At 29.1% G+C, this 23,194-nt stretch overlaps 1 protein-coding gene across 3 annotated transcripts in view; it reads right to left on the minus strand.

The window, feature by feature from the left end:
* Positions 1–17,381: 17,381 nt before the first annotated feature.
* Positions 17,382–23,194, minus strand: part of LOC129972326 (cGMP-dependent protein kinase, isozyme 2 forms cD4/T1/T3A/T3B-like) — a 123,058-nt gene continuing 117,245 nt past the window's right edge. The window contains exons 15-18 of one of the 3 annotated variants that reach the window (XM_056086460.1): positions 22,839–22,961; positions 22,661–22,723; positions 21,923–21,989; positions 17,382–19,764 (exon numbers count right to left, since the gene is read on the minus strand). In XM_056086460.1, the coding sequence (XP_055942435.1) occupies positions 19,666–19,764; positions 21,923–21,989; positions 22,661–22,723; positions 22,839–22,961 (352 nt within the window). In that variant the 3' untranslated portion in view covers positions 17,382–19,665. Of the gene's footprint in view, positions 19,765–21,922; positions 21,990–22,660; positions 22,724–22,834; positions 22,962–23,194 lie in introns of those variants that run through there. The other 2 variants (XM_056086538.1, XM_056086614.1) reach the window with 2 other exon arrangements.

The following is a 23,194-nucleotide window of genomic DNA, read 5'->3' on the forward strand; positions in this document are numbered from 1 at the left end:
GGAGGTCTAAAATGAAAAGATTCATCAAAATCTCAAGTTCGAATTTTTTCAACCTTACATATGCAAAAAAGAAAAAAAAAATTAGCTGAGTCTTCAGTATTATTATTGAAAAATTTGTAAAATTATAAAATATATATATTAAAATCATGCCTTAACAAAATTACTCAATATGCAAAATTAAACACTAACATTTCAAACTCTGGCTATCAAGAATGGTAGAAAAACCCAGGATAAAATATTTATAGCAATAATATTGTCAGGATATAATGTTTCTATAGTTGTATTGATTTGAATTTCATTACAACTATGAAAATTATTGTTCTAAAATATACCTGAAAATATCTATAAAATTATTAAAAATAAGGAAATAATTACAAGTCAAATTAGCAAATTTTTATATACATTATGCCGAGTTCCATATCTCAGCGGCAAAATTCCCACATCATTCACCGCGAACTTCATTGGAGAAAACGCTGCTTTTCATCTTCCAATGTATCTCTGAGAGACGCGCATTGAGCAAATTTTACGCTTTTATGATGTCTCTTTTTATAACGACGTGATATTTCAATTTGCAATTTGTTTTATTATGAAAATATAAACAATTAAAACAAATTTGTGAGATTTTAACACTTCAATGCGTCCCACAACAGGCAAGATTAAATAATTTGGGCATGCCGAAATATGGCCATTTTTTTAAAGAACATAAAACTTTTTTACCATCTAATAAAAAATAAATTAGACACATTTATTGCATTATTGTTTTTATGACTAGCATAATTCTTAGGTATTGTTTTACTCCAAGATATGAGAATAAATCTATTTTTTCCCCAAGCTTTATATCAATTATCCCTCTATTTCATGCCAGTATGTAATGTTGTTTCTCTAACAACTTTTTGATAAAATTTATCTGCACTATTAGCTGCTTCACTGTCGCATAACAGACATATTTCTTAACTGTAAATAATAATAAAAATTTGTTATTAACCTGTTCATAAACATCAAAGATTTATACATTTTTTTAGTTGCAATTCTCTAAGTAAGAAACAAGAGTAGAATGAAATTTTTTAAAGCCGTATTCTTTAATTTTACATAACTAATCAAGCCTTCATGCTTTATATAAATTATTATTCATATATTAGAGACTTTTTCTTTCAGTAAATTCGACGAAATCTTAGCCTTGTATTTGGAACATTTTTTGAGTTAAAAGCTATTTATAAGGACGGGAAAAAAACCTTCTTTTATTCAATAGTCAAATTGACTGCTAGGGTTCTTCGTTAGAGTATAAGGGTTTTAACAGTTAAATTGACTATGGAATTCTATATGTAATCAGAAACCTAAAAGGTGCAGTGAGTTGCTTCTGCAGTGACAGCTCCACATTCCATCTACACAGACGGTTCGAAAATGAATGGACAAGTTGGTGCGGCTTTTTGTGTTTTTGAGGGAGAAGATAAAATTGAAAAGTTTCAGTACAGGCTTGAAAATCACGGTTTCAATTTTCAATTACTTAATATTATAAATTAATACTACAAAACCATCGAAAGTGGTCTCCCAAAACTTTCTTTCATATTTTCTGATAAATGTACTTGCGTATTATTAACCATATACCATAGATGAACTGAAGATACGAAAGAACTTATTAGAACTCGATGTTTAGGAATTTTTTGGCGATAAATCGCTGGCATGCGATTAATACATAAATACCAGGGTATCAAATCGTATTTTGGGTACCTTTTTTTGAGGAATTAAAACCAAAATTTGATACGGTTCTAAAATTATAATTATAAAATCTCATATTAAATTTCATATATTTAAATCGTTGCCTTTTTGAGCTACGGCGTTAACAGACTTGTGAAAGTACAGACCAACAGACAGTTGACAGATGTTAACCCCTTAACGGGTTTCGTTCCAAATTTGTTGTGCGTCTGCACATTAAATGTTATATCTGGGTATGAGATTTTATACATTCTAGCTCACTTTGTTCCATAGTTATTGTGCTAACTTAAATTAGGACAGGCGGACAGGCAGACTACATCTATAGTTATTGTGCTAACTTAAATTAGGACAGGCAGACTACATCTAAATGGGGTTTCTTCACAATTTGAAAGGAATTTAAAGTTGAAGAAGAGATCACATACCAAATTTCATCCTTCTAGTTCAAAGCATTTTTAAATTATCGTTTTCACAGATAGACAGAATACATAATCTCAGGGAGGTTTGAGTATAGAAGGTTCTCAAAATCTCGGGTTCGAACTTTTTGAGGGTTGAACTCTCTTTCTACTTCGTATACGAGAAAATAAAAAAAAGAAATTAAAAACTGAAAGCCGACTTTGCATTCCAACTCTCCGCTCCTGGTGTTGTCAAAGATTATACTCAAAATGATGAGGGGGAGGGGGAAATTCGTGAGCAGAGTATTCCAAGAACACAATTACTTGTTTTGAGCCCTTTTTATTTAATAGCTCTTTCTTTTTTATTGAATTCAATATCTTTCTTTTTCTCCTCAAATATACATTAATGAGATGAAATTAAAAAAAAAAAATCTTTTTTTTTCAATAAAATGAAACAATAGATAATAAAAAGTTTTAAAATGCAGAAAATGTGTCGTATTTTAAAATATACGCACTTATTATTTTTCTTTTGACATATATTCAAAAGCACACCATCTAACATCTGGTAAGCGTCAGCGGTCGACAGATTTTTTTTGTAAGGAACTGCCATTTAAAAAATTTTGTTTGAAAAAATATTACTCACTTAGCCACAAATAAACAATTTGAATTATGAATTATAAGTTTTTGAAACATGATAATAAAATATCTTTATTTTTTTGTTGTTAAAATATATTTGAACATGCAGTAACAAATTCAACTGCAATTGTATTATTTATTCTCAACGTTTCTATAGTCATAATTATAAAATGTAATTATTAAAGAAAAAGTAAATCATTTTAAGCATTCTTATATATAAATTATCATTTTTCTTCCGATATATAATTATACAAAGATTTCAAATATTTATAATTTATTTACATTGTGAATCTTTAAATTGCAAAATCTGTTTCATATAATATACAAATATATGATTTGTAATCAGATGGATGCTGTTAAATTTTATAAATATGTTTGTCATCTTTGAAAAACATCTTTTTCAATAAAAATATGCCGATCTGAAGACCTATAAAAATTTGAATGCAATTAGTTAGAAGCCCTGTATCCGCATTTATGCATTAGAAAAACCGCATATGTATGTAATTAACAAGAATTGTTATTAACGAAAATAGTATTAATTCCCTGATTCCATTGAATACGTCAATTATCAGTTTGCTTTATCCCAATCTAAAACCAAATTTCAAAAATTATTTTTGAACAATTTATTGGACAGATCAAAGAAAATTTCGACGACCTCTGACGACTTCTCTTTTTTTATGCTAAAACAAGGCAATGTTGTTACTGTGATAACAAAAATTACAATTTGTGCTTCTCATAAAAATAGATCAACTCAAATTATCAAACACTGGATCAAATTTAATTGCATAAAGCATCTCGTAGCAAAAAAATATCTGTAACTGCTGAATCATTTGATTCAACGTTATATCAAATGTTTCAACAACCTATACCAAAATCACTTAAAAAAACCTATATTAAACGTTTAAGTTAAGTTTTGACGCGTCTTCGAGCATCGGCTTGAGTTCAAACTTCATTGCTCCAAAACAGGTAACGAAATGATCAAGTTGGTATAAAATATTTGTAATGCTTTTTTTTCCCATCAAATACTGCTAAGCAATGTTTGCATCAAGTTGATATAAAATTATTTACAACGCATTTTCAAATAATTAATGCTTGCATAAAGAGCATCAGTTCATTCAAGGGATGTAATTTCTCATACAGAAAGACAAATCAATCCCTTGAATATCATGAAAACAATCAGAGATTAAATATTTCAATATTAACAAAAAAAATTAGTTTTTAGAGAAAGATATGCTAGTTATATGATAAAAAGAGTATTTTTACTGAATCTATAGTTTCATCTTTGGCGAGTATTCCGTCGATTAATCCCTGGCATGCATTAATAGTATCCAACGTCGAATTTGTTCTGTAGATGCGTGTTTCTCCATCGATTGAAACAAAAATGTGCCACAAAAATACACTTGTAGTCACAAAACCCCATACCAAATTTGATGGTACCAAATTTGAATCGCGTTAATATATTTCTGAAAGTTAATATATTTTCTGAAAGTGAGCCAACCCGTTGTTGGATTTGGCTCAAAATTTGACAGAATGTCTACACTATAGATATTAAATCTGTGCATCAAACTTTATCTATCTAGCTTTTTTCGTTTTGCATTTATCGTACTAACTTGTATTCGAACAATTAGATAGACAGACAGATTGAACATATTTTACTCAAAATTTGATAGAATTTGATAGAAATATGTAAATTTGGTGTAAAGATCTTATACCAAATTTCACCCATCTAGCTCATATCGTTTTGGAATCATCTTTGTCACAGACAAACAGACAGACTGATATCTTTCAAAAATTGTGTTTTTCGAACTTAGGGAGGTTTAAAACCTGAAGATTCGTCAAAATCTAGAGTCCGAATTTGTTGACAATTACTATACTTTCTCTATACTACATATTCAAGAAAGTAATAAAAAACAACGACTTAATGAAATAAGTCATTTAAAAACTGATTCACCTTTTCTAATGCCGTGATTTATTTAGTATAAAATGTATTAACTATTTAACGACTGTTTAATGTCAAGAGAGACATCGTAAGATGCCTGAAATCAAAGAAAATTTAACGATGAAAAAAAAGTATGCTAGAAAGTAAAAAGATATTCTTTTGGACAAATCCTACTGAAGAAACTGGACTGAATATCTGAATATTTCAGTGACCAGTATGAAAATAAATATAAATATAAATGGAGAAAGAGGAGAAAGTAGGATTCGGTATGAATAAAGATTAAATTGTAGGGGGGGGGGGTTGTTCAGAAAATCCTCAGGAGAGACATCGTAAGACGTCTGAAGTCAAAGAAAATTTAACGATGAAAAAAAGAGTATGCAAGAAAGTAAAAAGATTCTCTTTTTCACAAATCCCTCTGAAGAAATTGGACTGAAAATTTCAGTGACCAGTATGAAATAAATGTAAAGGGAAAAAGAGGAAGAAGTATGATTCGGTATGAATAACTGTACGGCGGGATGAATTTTTTTTTCAGAGAATTGCCAAAAGAGAACGTCATAAGACGTCTGAAGTCAAAGAAAATTTAACGAAGATATAAAAAAAGTATACAGCAAAGTAAAAAGATATTCTTATGGACAAATCCTTCTAAAGAAATTGGACAAGAAATTTAAGGGACCAGTATGAATGGAGGAAGAAGTATGATTCGATATGAATAAGAATTAAATTGTGTGTGTGGGGGGGGGATTTTGTTCAGAGAATTGAAAATAAATAAATTTCGTGCTTTTTCTAATTATCCAAACAAAGATTTGTAGAGAATGGTAAAAAAAATCGATCAATAATTAAAAAAAGCGTTATTTACAAGAACGGTATTAATAAACAAAGCACTTTTATTTTCAGGAATTGTAACTGCTAATAAAATGATATTTTCCGATGCTATCTATACTTTAAGTAAACGTTCCAAGCAAAGATCTGAAAAAGAATACATTATCTGCTTGTACATATTTATGCACTTGTTCTTCTAATCTACATGATCTATTCCGTAAATACATGCATTAAACGAGTAGGGTGGCTTTCACATGGTGATTTTTCTGTGCACTCTTGTTTTGTTGGCAAGAAAGTCACTGAAGCGTCAAAAGCCATCAAGATAAGAATACAACTAGATCTATTTTTAGTTCCTTATCGCCAATGGAGACTGATGTACAAGGACCGAACATTGAATCTCTGGCAAAGCTATCAAAAAATGTTATAATATGTTAAGGGCTGTTTATGAATATCTTACATTGAAAAAAGTGACTGATTTCAAAGAGATTAGAAATTCGATGAAATTCGTGAAGGTTGTAAAGATGATGTAAGAAGATCAGGTGGATTGTCGATCGTATCGGTAGATGAAAACCATGGAAAAGATGCGCTCACACGCGTTTCCAGCTTGTTGATTCATTATCCAGATGACTGAGTATAAAATGAATTATGCAATAAGGTCTAGGTACAATATTCTGAGAAATCATCTTGTCTTGAAGAAATTTTGCGCATAAGTCATTCCGAAAGCAGTATTTATTTATTTCTGGTCGTAATTCGATTCCTACAACAGATCAGATATAATACCTTGTAATTTTTTTTACTGCTATTTTCACTGGTGCTAAATGAAAAGATAAAACATTAAAAGATGAGGTTGGGGTAGCTAAAGACTAAAATTGGCATTTTTTAAATAATCGAAAACATGATACAGTTTTAACTCGTCTGAGAATCGGTCACACTAGATTTACATATAAACATCTATTATTAAATAATCAGTTGCTGAGGCATCCATATTGTAACTGTGGAACAACAGTTTATCCTATTTTAGTAAACGTCCATATTTTATTGCTCAGAATTGTTTTACTTCAAAACAACAACAATAACTTTGTCATTGTTGCTTGGCAGATATCGACATGAAAACCTTTTTGTCTTTTAAAATCAATAGGATTTTATTCTTTAATTTGAAACCATTTTCTTTCGTTGTGACTTTTTATAATTTTTCATCGTTTTACCAATTGTAAATTTTATATCATTTTAATCGAAACGGTTTTTGTTGAACTTTGAACTAGAAATAAATTTGTTTGGTGCAGTATAACCTTCATATTGGTACTTGTGCCATAAAACCTTAAACCAAACCAAACTTTTAAAGACCTTTAGGAATTTTTTTGAATATTGGAAATATAGATAGGACAAAACACTGAAAGTGGGAAGTATATTGAGAAATGTAACTTTAATACATTCAAGAATAAAGTCTTAATATGTAAAATGAAGTCATATTATCTCAATTTACGTATTCATTGCACTGGTGAGATATAAAATAATCTTTCTAATGGAATAAATTTAGATTACTTGATTGCAGCATACGCACAAAATTAAATACATTCCACCTCACATCTTTAAAAACTTTTATATTGATATATGAAAAGTCAATATGATTTTTAGAGATTTTCAATAATTTTTAAGAGACATAAATTTCTTTTTCAAACATTACTCTAATAATAAATATATTAGCAGGAGCCGCTTGTTGTGACCATTTTGGGTCCAAGCCAAAATGATCACTACATCACAGCAATCATTATATCCAAAATGCTTTAAAAATAATACAATTCTGTAAATACACAAGGAAACAGAAGCAACAGATCACACAACATTATTCGTGTTTTTCATTCTTTTTATTTTAGGAAGAGGAGAATCGGTACAATATATAGGTTTGAAAAATATTTATATATATTATTTATAAACGCAATAAGCGTGTTAAGTTATCAGTCATTTATTGGATTTAGCTTTCATACGAGTAATGTTCAGCAAAAAAGTCAGTATGATATTGAACTGACTTTCTTAAAGGTTAGAATAGCCCACAGAGATGATAGTTTCTTCTCTCTCCTCTTTAATGTCATTGTTTTTATGCTGTATGTCGTCATCGCTTCGATTCATCTTCCAATGACAAATTGCTCCTTCTATAGTTTTTTTAACTATCTCCCAATTTACTTCAAGACTGAATATGCTTCATTAAAAGATATGCTGATTTTTCACTGAATCTGGATTATTCTAAGACCTATCATTCTTGATAGGTTTTAGCAAATTCTCCATATCAAATCAACTGATATCGAAATTGATCAGTACAAGCGTCAAAAGCACTAGAACCGGCTGATTTTGTATGTATTTAAATATAGGAGATCCTTTCCTCGCTATTTTGATCCGTACAACCGATTGATCGTTGCATCCGTGATCAATACAAGCAGCGACAACTGTAGGTTGTTTAAATTTAATAATTTAAATTTACTAGTTGCATTAGCTTAATGCCGAGTTTACATTCGGCCAGTTATAAGACGACCAGTACGCAGTGCATGCGAAGATAGGTTGAAAAATGCTGTTCAGTCGATGGCAAATAATTGTCCTGATGGAACAACAGGCCACTGTATTGTATTTTTTTTCTTACTGCGCATGCGTTTGTAAAATTTTGGCGGGTTTTTTTTTTTCGTGCAAAAATTAATCAGATTAACTCCGCCATTTAGATTAACTCCGCCATTTTTTGCTGTTTGTTCTTTCTGATGCGAGGTTGTGTTTTTTCCCTCATTTAATTTGCCATTTCTTTTCTATAGTTTTCCAAATTTACGTATGCTGATTTTTTATTTTTATTTGTTTCTTTTTTCTATTTTGCCTTGATTCTTTGTGTAAATATCCATCATTTTAATACAATACGCAATGAAAAAAAAATTCAGGGACTACAAAACGGCAATTTACAGCCAAGCATAGAATGCCTGAATCTATCTTATGAAATTGTGGCAAACATAAATCAGTCCCTTTCTACTCATGCGCTGCTTACTGGCCTGGCATCTTATAACTGGCCGAGTGTAAACTCGACATAAAGGCCCTAATTAGAGTAATAAGCAATCGCTACTTCTCATTTATTTCTACTTTCTTTTGTGGGAGAAGTTTTTAAAATATAGTTTTCAATCACAGAAATGGGTTTAAAATCAAGTACTAGCAAAAGAGGAAAATAAATTTTCATTAACTTGCAATTCCATTCTCTCCTTTTGCATAAAGATAAAAAATAAACAAACAACAAAATAAATGGAAGAAGATGCTCTATCCCTTCAAAAATTTACGTTAGAAAGTTATACATTAGATGAATTTCAATTATGTTCTACCAAGTCTGCGGTATCTTCCTTTTTTTTCTTTTTTTGTGATTTGCGGCTTTTGGAGAAACAAACAACATATTGTACACGAATATCCTTTTTATGATGTTAGGAATTAAATGACGTACTAAGAATTCGTTTTAATACTGCGAATAAAGTCATTTTTTTTCCTCTTAAGACTAGGTACTGTAGTACATTTTCAAAATTACATCTGGATGTTTGTGTCATCCCAACATTTCCAAATGTAATATTATACCGCTTTTGCATTTTAAAAAGCAATCTCAAATAATTTTCACATTACTATGCTCCTTTTCGAATAACAGGTCGAGATTCGTTTAGTTTCATATTCCAATATTTTTTACGAACATGCTCATAATATATTCCTTTATATTAAATTTGTGAAAAGATATGTTTGTTTTTATTTACTTTTAATTCATATATATCATTAAAAATAACTAAAGTAGAAAAATTAAATATAATTATTAATTAATTATTTCCTCATTTACAAATCAAAACATTTAATTATAAAGAATTAATAAGCTTAATCAAACGTAGCAAGAAATTATTATTTTACCGGAGATGTCAGGTGGAATAGAACTTAATCAGTTAATTGAATAATTATTATAATTAATTGATTAATTAACTAATAATAATTGAATATTAAGTAATAATTAATTAATTAATTAATAATTAATTGATTAACAATAATTAAGTGATTCATTAACTTATAATAATTGAATATTAATGAATAATAATTAATTAATTAACTAATAATAATGAAATATTAATGAATAATAATTAATTAATTAACTAATAATAATGGAATATTAATTAATAATAAATTAATTAACTAATAATTAATTGCATAATTAGTAATCTATATTATAAATAAATAATTCTTTATATCCTTATATTCTACATTTTGAAAAATTCAATGAAAACATACATTGTAGTCTTAACACTTTACCGACCGGCCGTCGATTAATCGACGTTTTGTTCTTTGTTTATACATAGTATGTTCGAACCGCTACCGGTCGGTAAAGTGTTAATATACCGTGTGCATATAATTTATTTTTATTTTTTAAAGATTTGTTTCTTTAGCAATTTAGTTCTTAACATTTATTATTGATTTAACTGGTGCCCACATCAGCCTAAAACCTGTCCTAAGCAGCTGTATAGTCTAAATCCGTCACTTGTTGTAGTGATTGATGGATATGGTGGGAAGCTATTTAGAAGTAAAAGTGATCAAAGAAAAAAGTGGTAAACATTCATAAATGCGCATTACCAATAACTCTTTATGCCTTTTTATTTAATATTTTTGATAATTCAATGCAAACACACATTGCCGTCTTAGTATTGCATTTCATATAATTTCCTTTTATTTTTTGACAGATTTGTTTATTTAACAATTTAATTAATGTTATTTTTTTCCGATTTAACCGGTGCTCTCCTCAGGCTAACCAGCACCCTTAGCAGCTGTCTAGTCAAACATTTGTCACTTGTGGTAGTGGTGCATGTGGTGGGAAACTATTTAGAGGTAAAAATATATTTTTTAAAGCGACAAACATATTATATATGTGCATTATTAATACTGTAGAATATTTCATTTCAACTGTTATAGAATGTAAATTAATTGTCAAACCTATATATTTGACTTTTTTATCATTTTATATCCACTGGGTAGAAGTAAGTTGTTAAATATTATCTAATAAATTCTTTTGATTTTGTTATCTTTCAAAGTCTGGGGATGAATTACCTAAGATTTAATACAAGTTTTATCTTTGCATAAAGCATTTAAATTTTAAAATCTAGTACATTACACTTCTGAGTACCCGGTTGGCGACTATCCGGCCTAGTTTTCTTTTACCGTAATTAAATGAAGAAGGCAAGGCGTTGCATTTGAAGCGGGCGTCTGCTACGACCCTCCTACGTGTCGTGTGCAAAAGACAAATTGTGACAGGAAAAGAGCAGCGTGCTGCTCGTTGTTCATTGTTTCGTCAGTATGTAACGGACCTCAATTGTTGCTGCTATTCCTGATAATAACTGCACAGTACTACAGTATGCGTAAATTATTCTTGAATTATGCTTAATGTTTTTTTTCCAGTGTACCACAGTGAACGATTTCCGTTAATGTTTGGTTTATAATTCCTGCATTTAAGATAGACTTTATAGAATTTATGTTAAAATGTGAACATTTTATATCCTTTAATTTATTTTTACTCTAATAAGTTCTTGAAACTGCAGTCTATAAACATATATAAACTACCAGTACAGAGTCTTCTATTTTATCTCGGCAAGTTACCGGCAACTACTTCTACGATTCACTGAGGCGTGGCCGGGTCCATATTCTATGTGACTTAAGATAAATGGAGAGCTTAGTACTTAATAAAAAGTGGGAAAATAGATATTATAACAGTGAGTTTTGGTATAAAAACTTTGTCTTCTGATATTGGTGGGAAAAGAAAAGAATTCATAGAATTCCGGCCTATCCGGCTTTTTTTGTTATCCTCTCCATCCTTCCGCCACTTTAGGCTGGAAACTCGGGAGTGTACTGTATTTTCAAACTCAACAAACAATTATACCAGACAAAAAACACAATCACTGTTTCCTGATCAAATATATAATTCAAAATGGATTTTTATTTGCTTCGTTTATTTCTGAAGTCCTTCCAATTTATAAAGACTAGCGAAATATTATTTTCAACCCCTCTCTTCGAAACATTATTGGCTAGTTATGATGCCATTTTACTTCATTTTGCTACCGCCTGGTGTCATGTAAAGGCGAGAAGTAAAACATTTCATAATCGGGCACTTGATGACATCGGAAATCTGAAAGGATCGTTAAAAATTATCGTAAACGACGGAGATGAGGAGAAAAGTGGGACAATGCAAAAATTCTTTTTTGGAGAGAGAAGAAGAGGATTTGACACTTACATAACAGATTAGAATGCCGCACTCATTTATTTCGAATGTTTTTTTTTTAGTGGAAGATTAACAATTTAAAAACGAACTTTTATAGAATTAATACTAATTTATATTCTTTTTAACTCCGCATACGCGAAGATAAGACATTGTAATCGTAAAAATATTATTCAATGATTGTGCATCAGATGCAACTGGCTGATTCAGATTCTACTGTTTTTTATAAAAAAGAACAAAAAAAAAAAAGGCATACTTATTACAAGAAAATGAAAAAATGGCCAGTCACTACTTTGAAATGTCTATAAAAGGTATACACTTATTACATGCAAATAGAAAAAATCCAGCTACAGGTATAAATGCAAAATCATTCTGACGCTTGAAATTACAGAAGTAGAAATCCCTAAATAATTAAATATTCCTGAGTAAAATGTTATTTCTACTCATTTTTGAAATACAGGGCAATACTAAAATGTGATTTTGTATTCTTGAAATGGGGGACATTATTTAACCAGGTGTGATACTGTATCAGATAGCAGCTGAAGTATTCTCTGCTTAATTTTTTCACACATTAAATTAATTGAATCAATACACGAAACAACGACAGTCCAATATATTATCTTCATTTCGGTTTTCATTATAAAATTTGCATCCAAATAGACAACAACATTCTAAATCACGGCAAGTCACCAAAGCAAGTCTCTTCTTCATACACAAAACTTCTACTAGCTGTGACATAATAAACAGAATTTTGTATTTTGTTGTATAGAATCTTTATCCTTAAAATTTCCTTTAAAATGGCCATAAAAGAAAAAATATTGGACAAAATCATATCAAACCTAATATTAATTTACAGGAGAATATAGGATTCGTTTTTCAGCAAATAAAAGGCCGTGGTGGCCTGATAGTGGTGGCTTCGGAGGGTTTTAGGTTCGAGATCCGATTCATCGAAGAACCGGCGTGTAAGCTTGTGTGATGCACGTTAAATCCGTCGAGACAAATAACATCCCGCTAGTATGGTGCAGAAGTTTAAAGATTAGGGTGTCCTTTCAGATGTCGTCCTCGTCGGCTGACCGCGGTTCAAAATTACGAAGTCCGTCCCAAAATAGCCTTAATGTTGCTTTAAAAACGGTACGTTAATATAACTGAACTGAAATGAACCCGCAAATAAATAGAAAAAACTTTAGAAACTCAAAATTGTGACTAATAGTGTTGTATCAGTATTGTTAACGAACATTGACCGTAAGATGATTATAGAATGTAATGTCCCTGGAACATTTTTGTCTAAGATAACTTCAGAAGAATGCAGTTAAATTAGGGGAATTACATAGTGAAAGTGCATGGCCCAAATTCTGTACTTATGAATATGAGAACATTTAGGTAAAAATGAGACTCATCTGTCTACAAATATTTTAAGGCCGATGTTTAACAAAACTATTGCATACAGCGCCATTATCCACAAGTGGTGAGTTTCTAAACTTTTTCTTTTCATTTTCAGGAAAACAAATCTTATGTTCTTCTGTAAATTATTACCAGGTTTGATAGCATTTTGTCCAATAATTTTCCGTTTTATAACCATTTCTAAATGAAATTTTAATTATAAAAACCTTCTATACAAAAGAACCTAGAGTATGAATTTTGTGCACCTTCTTTACGAATTCTGGATCCACATCTCAAGACAGATCTACAGTTTTTGTCACAAAATAGCAAACCAAATTTCATTTTTTAAAGATAAATGAAGAGCGTTCAAATACATACGAATAAATATTGCCGCATTGAAGAAAGACAATCGAGTCTCCATGGCCGAATGATCATGGAACTGGTCTCATATCAAGAGAGCTGAGTTCGAATCCCGCTAGAGACGATGGGATTAATAGTATATGTAAATACTTAATTGTTTGATTTTATGTTTTCCTTTATTTCATGTTCCAGAAGATACTGGACCTTTCTTTAGTTTACCAGACAAGTGTTCTAGACTTTTCTTACTGTCTCCAGAAGAGTATTCTGGAACTTTCTCTGCTTGTATAAAAGCAGAAGATTTGTCAGTCACTGTATTCTCAGTTCTGTGTTCAGTTAATAAATTGGGTTAGCTCTACTTCGTGTGTGTATCATTGAATTCTATACAAAAGTATCTACGTGACAATACAATGACAAATGGTCACACCGCTGATGAATTTGGTCAAAAAAATCAACAAAGATTTACATTTTTGTTGATCAAATTATATACTAAATTTCATCCACGTAGTTCAACACGCTTTTGAGTTATCATATTCACAAACAAATATAATCCCCTCCCCCTCCAAAAAATGGTTTTCAGACTCAAGAAGATTAGAAAGTGAAGATTCATCATAATCTCGATAGAATCTTTCTCTTTAACTTCGTATACGATAAATTGGGAAAAAAGTAATATTATATAATTAATTTTTTTATTAAACTCCACCTTAAACTACTGACGAAATTAAAAGAAAAAAAATAAATCCATGTAAATCTTTAATTAAAAAAATAAATTAAAGAATCTTTAGACGTAAATAAAATAGCATGATAATGTTGTTTTATACCTCATCCCTCTATCTTAATTTTAATATTAACATTTACTCTTAATTATATAGCAACGATAACGTGCGTACACAAAAATAACGTAAATATTATCGCAATGGACATTAGAATAAGTCTCGTAATTTAACCAATAAGAAATAAATAACATTCTAAAATATATAGTAAAAATTTATGAATATTAGCCTAAAAGCTGCATGGAAATAAAAAAGGTATCATGAAAAAAATTGATTTTTTAAAAATTTTATATGATGTAAAAAATAATTTATAAATTACCCATAATTTTAATGCGATAATCTGATCTAAAATATCGAGGGGAAAATTTTGCTTTAATTTTCAATGAAAATATGTTAAAAATCTTGAAAAATCTTTCTTGGTGACCGCTAATAATCAAGAAATAATTACAAGCCAGTTTTGATAGTTTGAAGGTCAATAGTCAGCACAGCAGAATGTTTCACATAACACATCAAACAATACCAGCCTATAAAAGTTTACATATTAAAAATTTTTTGAATATCCAAAAAAATTGGACTTTTGTATTTTGAATATTTTAATTATAGGACGTTCATTCAATAAGTACTGGGGTTCCGGGGATATATGATATTTAGACTTCAATTCAATTTCATAATTCAATTCAATTAGCAATGGGATGATTCAAAAAGTTCTTAACTGTTAGAAAGTAACTGGAGGCAACTAGTGGATTTTCACATTTTATTCACACACTGCTAACATATTTACTGGAAAGACCAAGCAATACAACATTACATCACCTCGTACACAACAAGACACTACAACAGACACAACAAGACTGAGTCGGACAAAGAAAACCCAGAGGAGGACACAGCGCCCTCGGCCGGAAAACCTTGGACCTCGAGGGGTGTAAATAAAGTTTCAACATAGGATATAAGAAGTTTGACCAACTCCTAATGAATAACGATGCTTTATTTCACGAAAATCACAAAGCACAAGTAGCAAAAATGCAATCGAAATGTATACCATGGAAGGACGTAGACACATACACATAACAAACAACAGATAGTTATTAAACAACAACAACAGCAACATCACAATAAAGTGCAAAGTGCAGCTACAAACTCACTCTCCAAAATGAGAATTCCATCGTTGTGTGAAGATCTCAGCTTATACAATCTCCGTGCAAAAGTATACTTAACACCACAGCACACATCCGTTTTTAGAGTTCATGTGGCCCCTTTCTGGTTTGGTATAAATGTAGGTGGACTTTATTTAAAAAAATCACACAGAAATCAATTTGAAAGAAACAAACAAATGACAAAATACGAATACATATAACAAGAAATGAATAAAACGAGAATGAAAAATATCTGGAAACAATAAAACTGGATGAATGAACATGATAATGCACAGTATGAGTGAAAATATGAAAGGATTATAAAAATTAGTTATTTGAGGGGTCTAAAGGATGAATAAAATGCGAGGTGTATTAAATGGTGCTTTGAAAATTGATAGGGTTAATCTAATTGGAACAGTTCTCCGTGATCAATTAGGAATCTAATCATGTTTATGATTCTTTTTTCGGAAGATGAATTATTAAAGAATCTTTTGTACCAAATACTTTTTAGCGAAGAGGAGGGTTTTCGGAGGTGCCATGAAAGAGAAAAAGGGCAGGATGTCGCGAAGTGGATGGGATCGCTGACTTCTCCACAAGCGCAATAGTCATCTTCTAATAAATGGAAACGGTGAAGAAAAGATCGTTTGTCACGCCGACTTCTCAAAGACCGTGTGTCACGGGACCATGTCTTCTTCTTCACGAGTCCAAGAAAGTGGTGGCAATTTTACTGTTTCTATGACTTTATAAACAGAACGGCCAGTATTTCCACTATCCCAAAGATTTTGCCATTTTATTATAAATATTTCCTGAAGACCCTGTTTAAAATGGCACTAGCGTGGAAAAGTATAAAATTTTCTAGTAGGATATCTGGTTCTTGTCTCCTTACAGATATATCTCCATAATTCTTAATTTTCTAGAGCATTCAATTTAGAGGCCATATGGTCGCCAAGGAAAGAGGTGTCATTGATCTGACATCCATTAAAAATATCTATAAATCTCTCTTCCTTACTATTAGACTACCTGCGCAGAGAAAAAATATTATAGCTTTATAATAATAAAACATGAAAAAAAGCCTTGACCCACAGAAAAATTTGTTTCACTGGACTATCCCTGCTTAAATTTAAAATTCATTTTTTTTCTAATCATCAATTATTTTAATGATTTAATATCAGCCGAGTATTTAAAACTTGAATGATTACTGAGATCATATAATTTTTAACACGAGACTTTTATTAACAAGACTTTTATTGTGCTGATAAAAATTTCTTAGTGAAAACTGAAAACATTAAATAAATATCTTTTTAAAAACGTGCATAATAAATGCTTCCAGATATATAAAACTGGGATATAAAATTAGACATAACAAAACGTAATAAAACAACTTGCATAATTTTTTTCTTTACATAATGCAGATCCATTTTTTCAAGAAAATTCCCAAGTAAACGTGATGTATAAATAAAAAAAATGAAAGAAAGAAAAACACTCTTCATTTCAATAACTTTTATTGTCAAAAGATCACTCACAACTTTCTAAAGTAAATATAATTTCCTTAAGAATAATTTTACATTATGTACAAGCACTGAAAAGTGCCACTACAATTGAGCAAAATTTAAAAACGGAGATGATAAAGCATTATTAATAAAATACATGACTAACATTAAAAATTTCATATAATAATGAAAAACATCCACATTTCATCTAAATTAGTTCAACAGATGCATTTTAAATCCATTACTCATCACTATATATATGATGAAAATTTAGAGAGCTGTTTTTTTTTCACTCTAAAATAAACTAATGATAAAATTGAATAATGAAAACATTAACAATGATAATAATCAATATCATAAAACAGCACTGAAATTAAATAGTTTTTGTTAGTGACTAATTTATAAATATATATAATCATATAACAAGATATAGATCACTTCACATCAATAATATATAAAAATTTGTTTAAACTGTCTCATGTATAAACTTTCTTTTATACATAAATATGTAATATAAAATTTGGCAGTGAAAACAAAATTGCATGAAACAATCTAAATTCAATATGTTGAAAATTATTGAATCTAAAATATGATGAAAATAATTGAATCTAAATTAGATATGGAAGAATCCTGAAATGGTTTTAAAAACTTATTACAAAATGAAAATATGTCAATATTTCTTTTCATAACAAAGATATGGAGTTGATTGGAAAATATTTCAATGTAATAGAAATTGCAAATATTTCTTAGAAAATCAGATAAAAATTACAATTTTCATAAAAAATCGCTAATGAATATATATTAGTTTCTTGTCTTACACAGAAACACAAACATCTGCTAATGAAAAATTAATTTTAAGGTTTTCTAATGGACTGCTCTCACAGAAGCTATATTTCATTTATGCACCCATAAAAGTACATTATAATTAGTTAAAAAAGTTAACAGTCAATATGAACAATAATAGAAACTAAAAAAACTGCTTTAAACCTTTAAAAGGCCATTTTTTTCTAGTCATATCATGTAAAATATTTTTAGGCTTGAAATTAGAATAATAAAAGGATTCATTTAGCTTATTAGATAAATTTAATTTGATTAATTAATTAATTTGGTTAATTAATAATTAAGTAACAAATCAAGACACATCATTTTGTCTCCGATAAAGAACTGAAGCATCTAAGTTTCTGACTTACTAAAAAAATTTGTCAGAACTTATGCCAACCTACATAATTTTCTACAAAGATTGATAAATTTGGTGGAAAGCATACTTCCCACGGCCCTAGAAAGGGTTAAAACAGCTTATTTCAAACATAATTAAATTTTTTTAGACATATTCACAAACGTTAACATTTCTGGAAATTAGCATTAAATATAATATAAAATTCAATGCATTCTTAAAATTTTTAATACTTTTTTAGAAATAATTAAATTTGCAATTTAATCACACACTATTTTAAATGATGGAACTACCATTAACAAAAATTAAAAATCTTTTCATTCGTCTTAAATATGGTTAATTTGCTAAATTAAAACATAAAAATAAACTTTTATAAAAGAAAAAAAAAAAAAACGCTTATGCATAAATTATCATGATAATAATAGACAGAAAAAGTTAAGTATCTCCTTAATATTTCCAATGAACCTCTATCAAAAAGGACGGATTTTACTTTGAAATAACTATAAATTAGCACCTTCTTCAGAAGTAGACTACAATTCTCTCAACAATATTAACAATCAGTTTTACTTTAATATTGTGCGAGAAATGTGACTTCCTATGATCTTAATTCATCAATAATTCCTTCAAAACGAGAATTAAATTTCTTTTCTTATGACTTCTGTATTATTTATGCATCTTTATAGCTTTCAAACTAAAGTGATATGTAAATAAAATTATTACAATCTCCATTTTACAATATGTGACAGATAAATAGGATGACTTTGAAACAGTGTATGCTCGATCTTTAAGAGATGGCCGGGTACAAAGTGGGGATATTCTGTTTAATTATAGCATTAGAATTTCAGTTGGCATCATGCAGTAGCGGAAGTTCTAATAATGCAATTTTGCTTACGATTGTTTTGTGAGAAGTGGAATACCGATTAATATGCTTTGATTAACAATTAATCAAACTAACACTGTTCCCTAATTTAACACGCTCATAAGTTTCGTACAAAACATTCATAAATGAAAACGAAATTGCCTATTAATCCACATAAGGTACGTACATAGGAAAATATGGAAAGAAATACAGCAACGATGGCGATATTTTCCAGAAATTCAATGCAAAAGCAAAAATGAATATTATTCGCAAGATGTGATTTTTCGTTACTGGGCATCATGAAATTCTATGTAATCACATTTATCAGAATATTTTTTTATCAAGATTTTGTCATTATTTCAAAAACATCCTATTAATCTGTCCTACTCTGAATAATTAATTTGCAGATAATAATGCCCATAATTCAAATGTGGACAAAGATTTTAAAATCATATTAATTTTTAGCAATTTATGCAAAAAAAAAAAAACTATATATTTGTGAATAAAAAAAATAATTGTTTCAAAATCTTTGCATTATAGAAAATAATGCAAAGGTGGAAGGTTTCTTGAAATTACAGTTTGGTAAAATAATGTTCAAATGAATTGCATCACACAGATTCCAAAGTTCTGCCATGAAAGTAAAACTAGCTCTATGAAAAAATACATTCTGGGTTTCAACCTCGAGCAGGTTGAGTCAAAGAAAATGGAATTGGTAATTTGAAAAAGATAATCCCTAAATGATTAGCACACTCAAAAATCTTGATCCCATCCTGATAGATCATCTGGAGGTAGAGGGTCTTCGTCGGGAGGGTATCGGTCGAAGTTAGAATAATCAATAGGACTACGGACCTAAAAAAACATCGAAAAAAGGTAAGAAAATCTATAACAGTCAAAAAAATATTTTTTAACCCAGATAGCACAGCCTGTTGCACAATATTGTAGAATATTGTGCGATATTATATGATATTAATCAATATTCCATAATATTATACAGCATGCGAATATTGATCAATGTCATACAATGTTGTACAGTATTTGTGTGCTACTAAGCAGGTGAATGTAAGTTAATAGAACCAGTGGAATAATATCTCCAACACTTTATAGCGTACTCTGTAATAAACCTACCATGTCAAAAACGCCTTACGCCGTCTAATAGCTACGAAATATTATCTTTCCTGAATTTAGCATTTTTATTGAATCTATCGTGTCATTCTTGGCGAGTTATTTGGCGATTTATCCCTTGCATGTGTTAATGTTACCGTTAAAGTATATAATGCAGTTATTTCATAGAATACCTAGTTATTCCATGAAATAACTGATCGTGTCCGTTAAAGTATGTAATATGTTATTAATTTGACACTTTAACTAGTTATTCTATGAAATAACTAGGTATTCTATAAATCAACTAATGAGAGACAGTTAAAGTGTAAAATAAAAAATTTATCTAAAATGAAATTAAACTAATGATGGACAATTAAAACGAAAAAGAAGCAATTTATCTAATTTATGCAGCGTATAAATGATATTTATGGAAACGTACCATAAAATCATTTGTTACAACAAGGATTACTAAAATGACACTTGGAATTATAAAGAACATTATTTCTAAAACAAAAACATTTTTTTATTTCTAAAACAAACAAACAAAGACATAAATGCAGTAGGGGTGGAAGGTAAATGTATTTGTCGTGCGAGGTATATGATATAGATTATTTTACACTTTAACGGGCTGCAGATCGTTATTCTATGAAATAACGAGTTAAACCATGAAATACAAGAGAGTTTTACACTTTAACGGACACGATCAGTTATTTCATGGAATAACTAGGTATTCAATAAAATAACGGATTTCATACTTTAATGGTATCATTAATAATAAGCAAAAATCGAATTTGTGTTTTAGACGCGTTTTCCTCAGTCGATTAAAACAAAAATTTGGTACATAACTGCACTTGTAGTCAAAATCTCATACCAAATTTGATATATTTGTGTCAATGCGATTTTAAATTATAGCGTTTACATGTTTCTGAAAGCACAGACCTTCAGATAATCAACTTTATCAGAATCAGTTTTATATACCTGATACATGATAGAATATATCAGGGACGCGATCCTATTATGCAGTAAATTACCGGTGAGTGAAGACCGCTAATTTACTGTATACATTATTTATAAGACCCCAATATTTATCAATTAAAGGTTAACATTTATACAAAAAAAAATTGACATTATTTCCTCAGATCTTAATTATGATTAAAAACCTTGCTAAATTCTGGTAAACCATCCTCCTTAATATATACATAGTCATTGAATTTACATTTGATCTGACTGAGAGAGCATGAACTAAAGTATTTTTGCATTATATTATATGTTACTAAATATAAGAGAATTTCATAGGAATTCGTTAAAGTTGTTATCATTTCTTATTTCAAAAGAATTTGGTGATGCAGATCAGCGATAATTATTGGAACAACTTAATAGATCTACTTATTTGATAAATTATTACCATTTTTACATCATACTTACTAGATCATAGGTAATTGCTTCAAACAACAATATTTTTAAACAAAAGATACATAAATTTTTAAAATTTCTATGCCTAATCTTTTCAAAGGTATGTTACTCATATAATATAATATTAAAATACAGAATGAATTTTAATTAAAAGTTCCAATTTTTTAGAATAGAGATATTTATTTTTCTTACCTTCTTTAATTTCTGAAATATAATCGAAAATTCAATTACTCTTAACTTCTTGGATTTATTATAATTATTACTCAGTTTTGCAATTAACTTCAGCGAATAAATTAATATTTATCGACTATTTATATTTTTAATTTTATTTCCACTTCATTAAATAGCAACTTTTTTAACAGAATAAAAACGATAAAGGGTTTTAACACGAATTAATTATGCAAATTGTTTCATTATATAAAAATGTCTTCTAAATGTACATAAAATTGTATACATTAAAAAAAAAAAAGGATTTTCGAAAGTTGAAACTCACTTGAGGAATAATGGGAGGTACTAATGTGCGTGTTCGAAGTCCATCATAATAAAAGCCATCGAACCACCTGAAAATATTAAATAGAGAAATGAATACTTTATATCCAACAAAGAAAAAATTAACGCATATAAGAATGGATTGTACGAAATTAAATACATAAATGTTTCTAAAGATAATATAAAAACAATTTTTTAATGCCCTAAAAATAAAAAATATTGTAATTAATTTCTAGTTTTTAAGCCTTATAATTCGCAATCATATATATTAAACTATTTTGCAATTAATTTTTCTCATATTCACTACTAGATGGCGCCACTTGCCTAAAAGCAAAATTTAGATATATCAGTCAGTATCAATCTAACAGAACAAAATCAACTTCTTAACAAATAGATGGAGCTTATTAATCAAAGAAGGAAGTAGGAATTTTCTAAGCAGGATCTTATATTTCTATTAGCATGATTTTTAATAAAGAGAAATGCACATAAAACTACAAATAAAGCATAAAAATAACTATAGTGGATTTAACAATTCATTAAATTTCTCTTATTTTATTAAAAATGGAATTCTATATTCACCATCATATTCTGAAATATTTCAATAATATAAATAAAATTTTCTACGGGAGGGAAAAAAATAATATGGACTAAGATTTCAAATTATACATGAATAAAATTAAAAAAACAAGAAGGCAAATAAAATTAAAAAAACATTTTCATGTAACTTTTTTTTTTTACTTACTTGTGTTTTTGTAATTCTTGAATTCCACCCTTTTGGTAGCCAATTCTTTCTGCAGGGTTATCCCTGTTGAAAACAAAAATATTGCAATCAAACTTCAAGCAATCTTGTTTGCATTTTTAACAATAAAAAAGTAATTTAAGAAAGGGTATAATTATGAATGCTTGTTTATGAAGTTTACCTGCAGAGCCTCTTTATTAGTGCTTGCGCGTTTCTTGAAATAATTCTAGGAAATTCAATGGCGTCGATGCCCTTGAGAATAATGTTGTACGTTTTCATTGGATCTGGCCCAGTGAAAGGTGGCCTGGAAGACAAAAAAAAATGTATTTTAATTAATTACTGAAAATAGATACAAATGCATGTGAAAACTTTTCATGTTTTCTAAATAGTTTTAAATTAAAGACTGGATTTAATATTGTACTATTGATAACTTTAAAGAAATCCATTTAAATTCAGCGGTCTATTTATGTATTGTTAATTGGATGATCTTACACAATTAAGAATGAAAACATTTTTTTTTTGACAAATCATCTATCG

This window comes from Argiope bruennichi, chromosome 1 (genome assembly GCF_947563725.1).
Source record: "Argiope bruennichi chromosome 1, qqArgBrue1.1, whole genome shotgun sequence".
Classification (NCBI taxonomy): domain Eukaryota; kingdom Metazoa; phylum Arthropoda; class Arachnida; order Araneae; family Araneidae; genus Argiope; species Argiope bruennichi.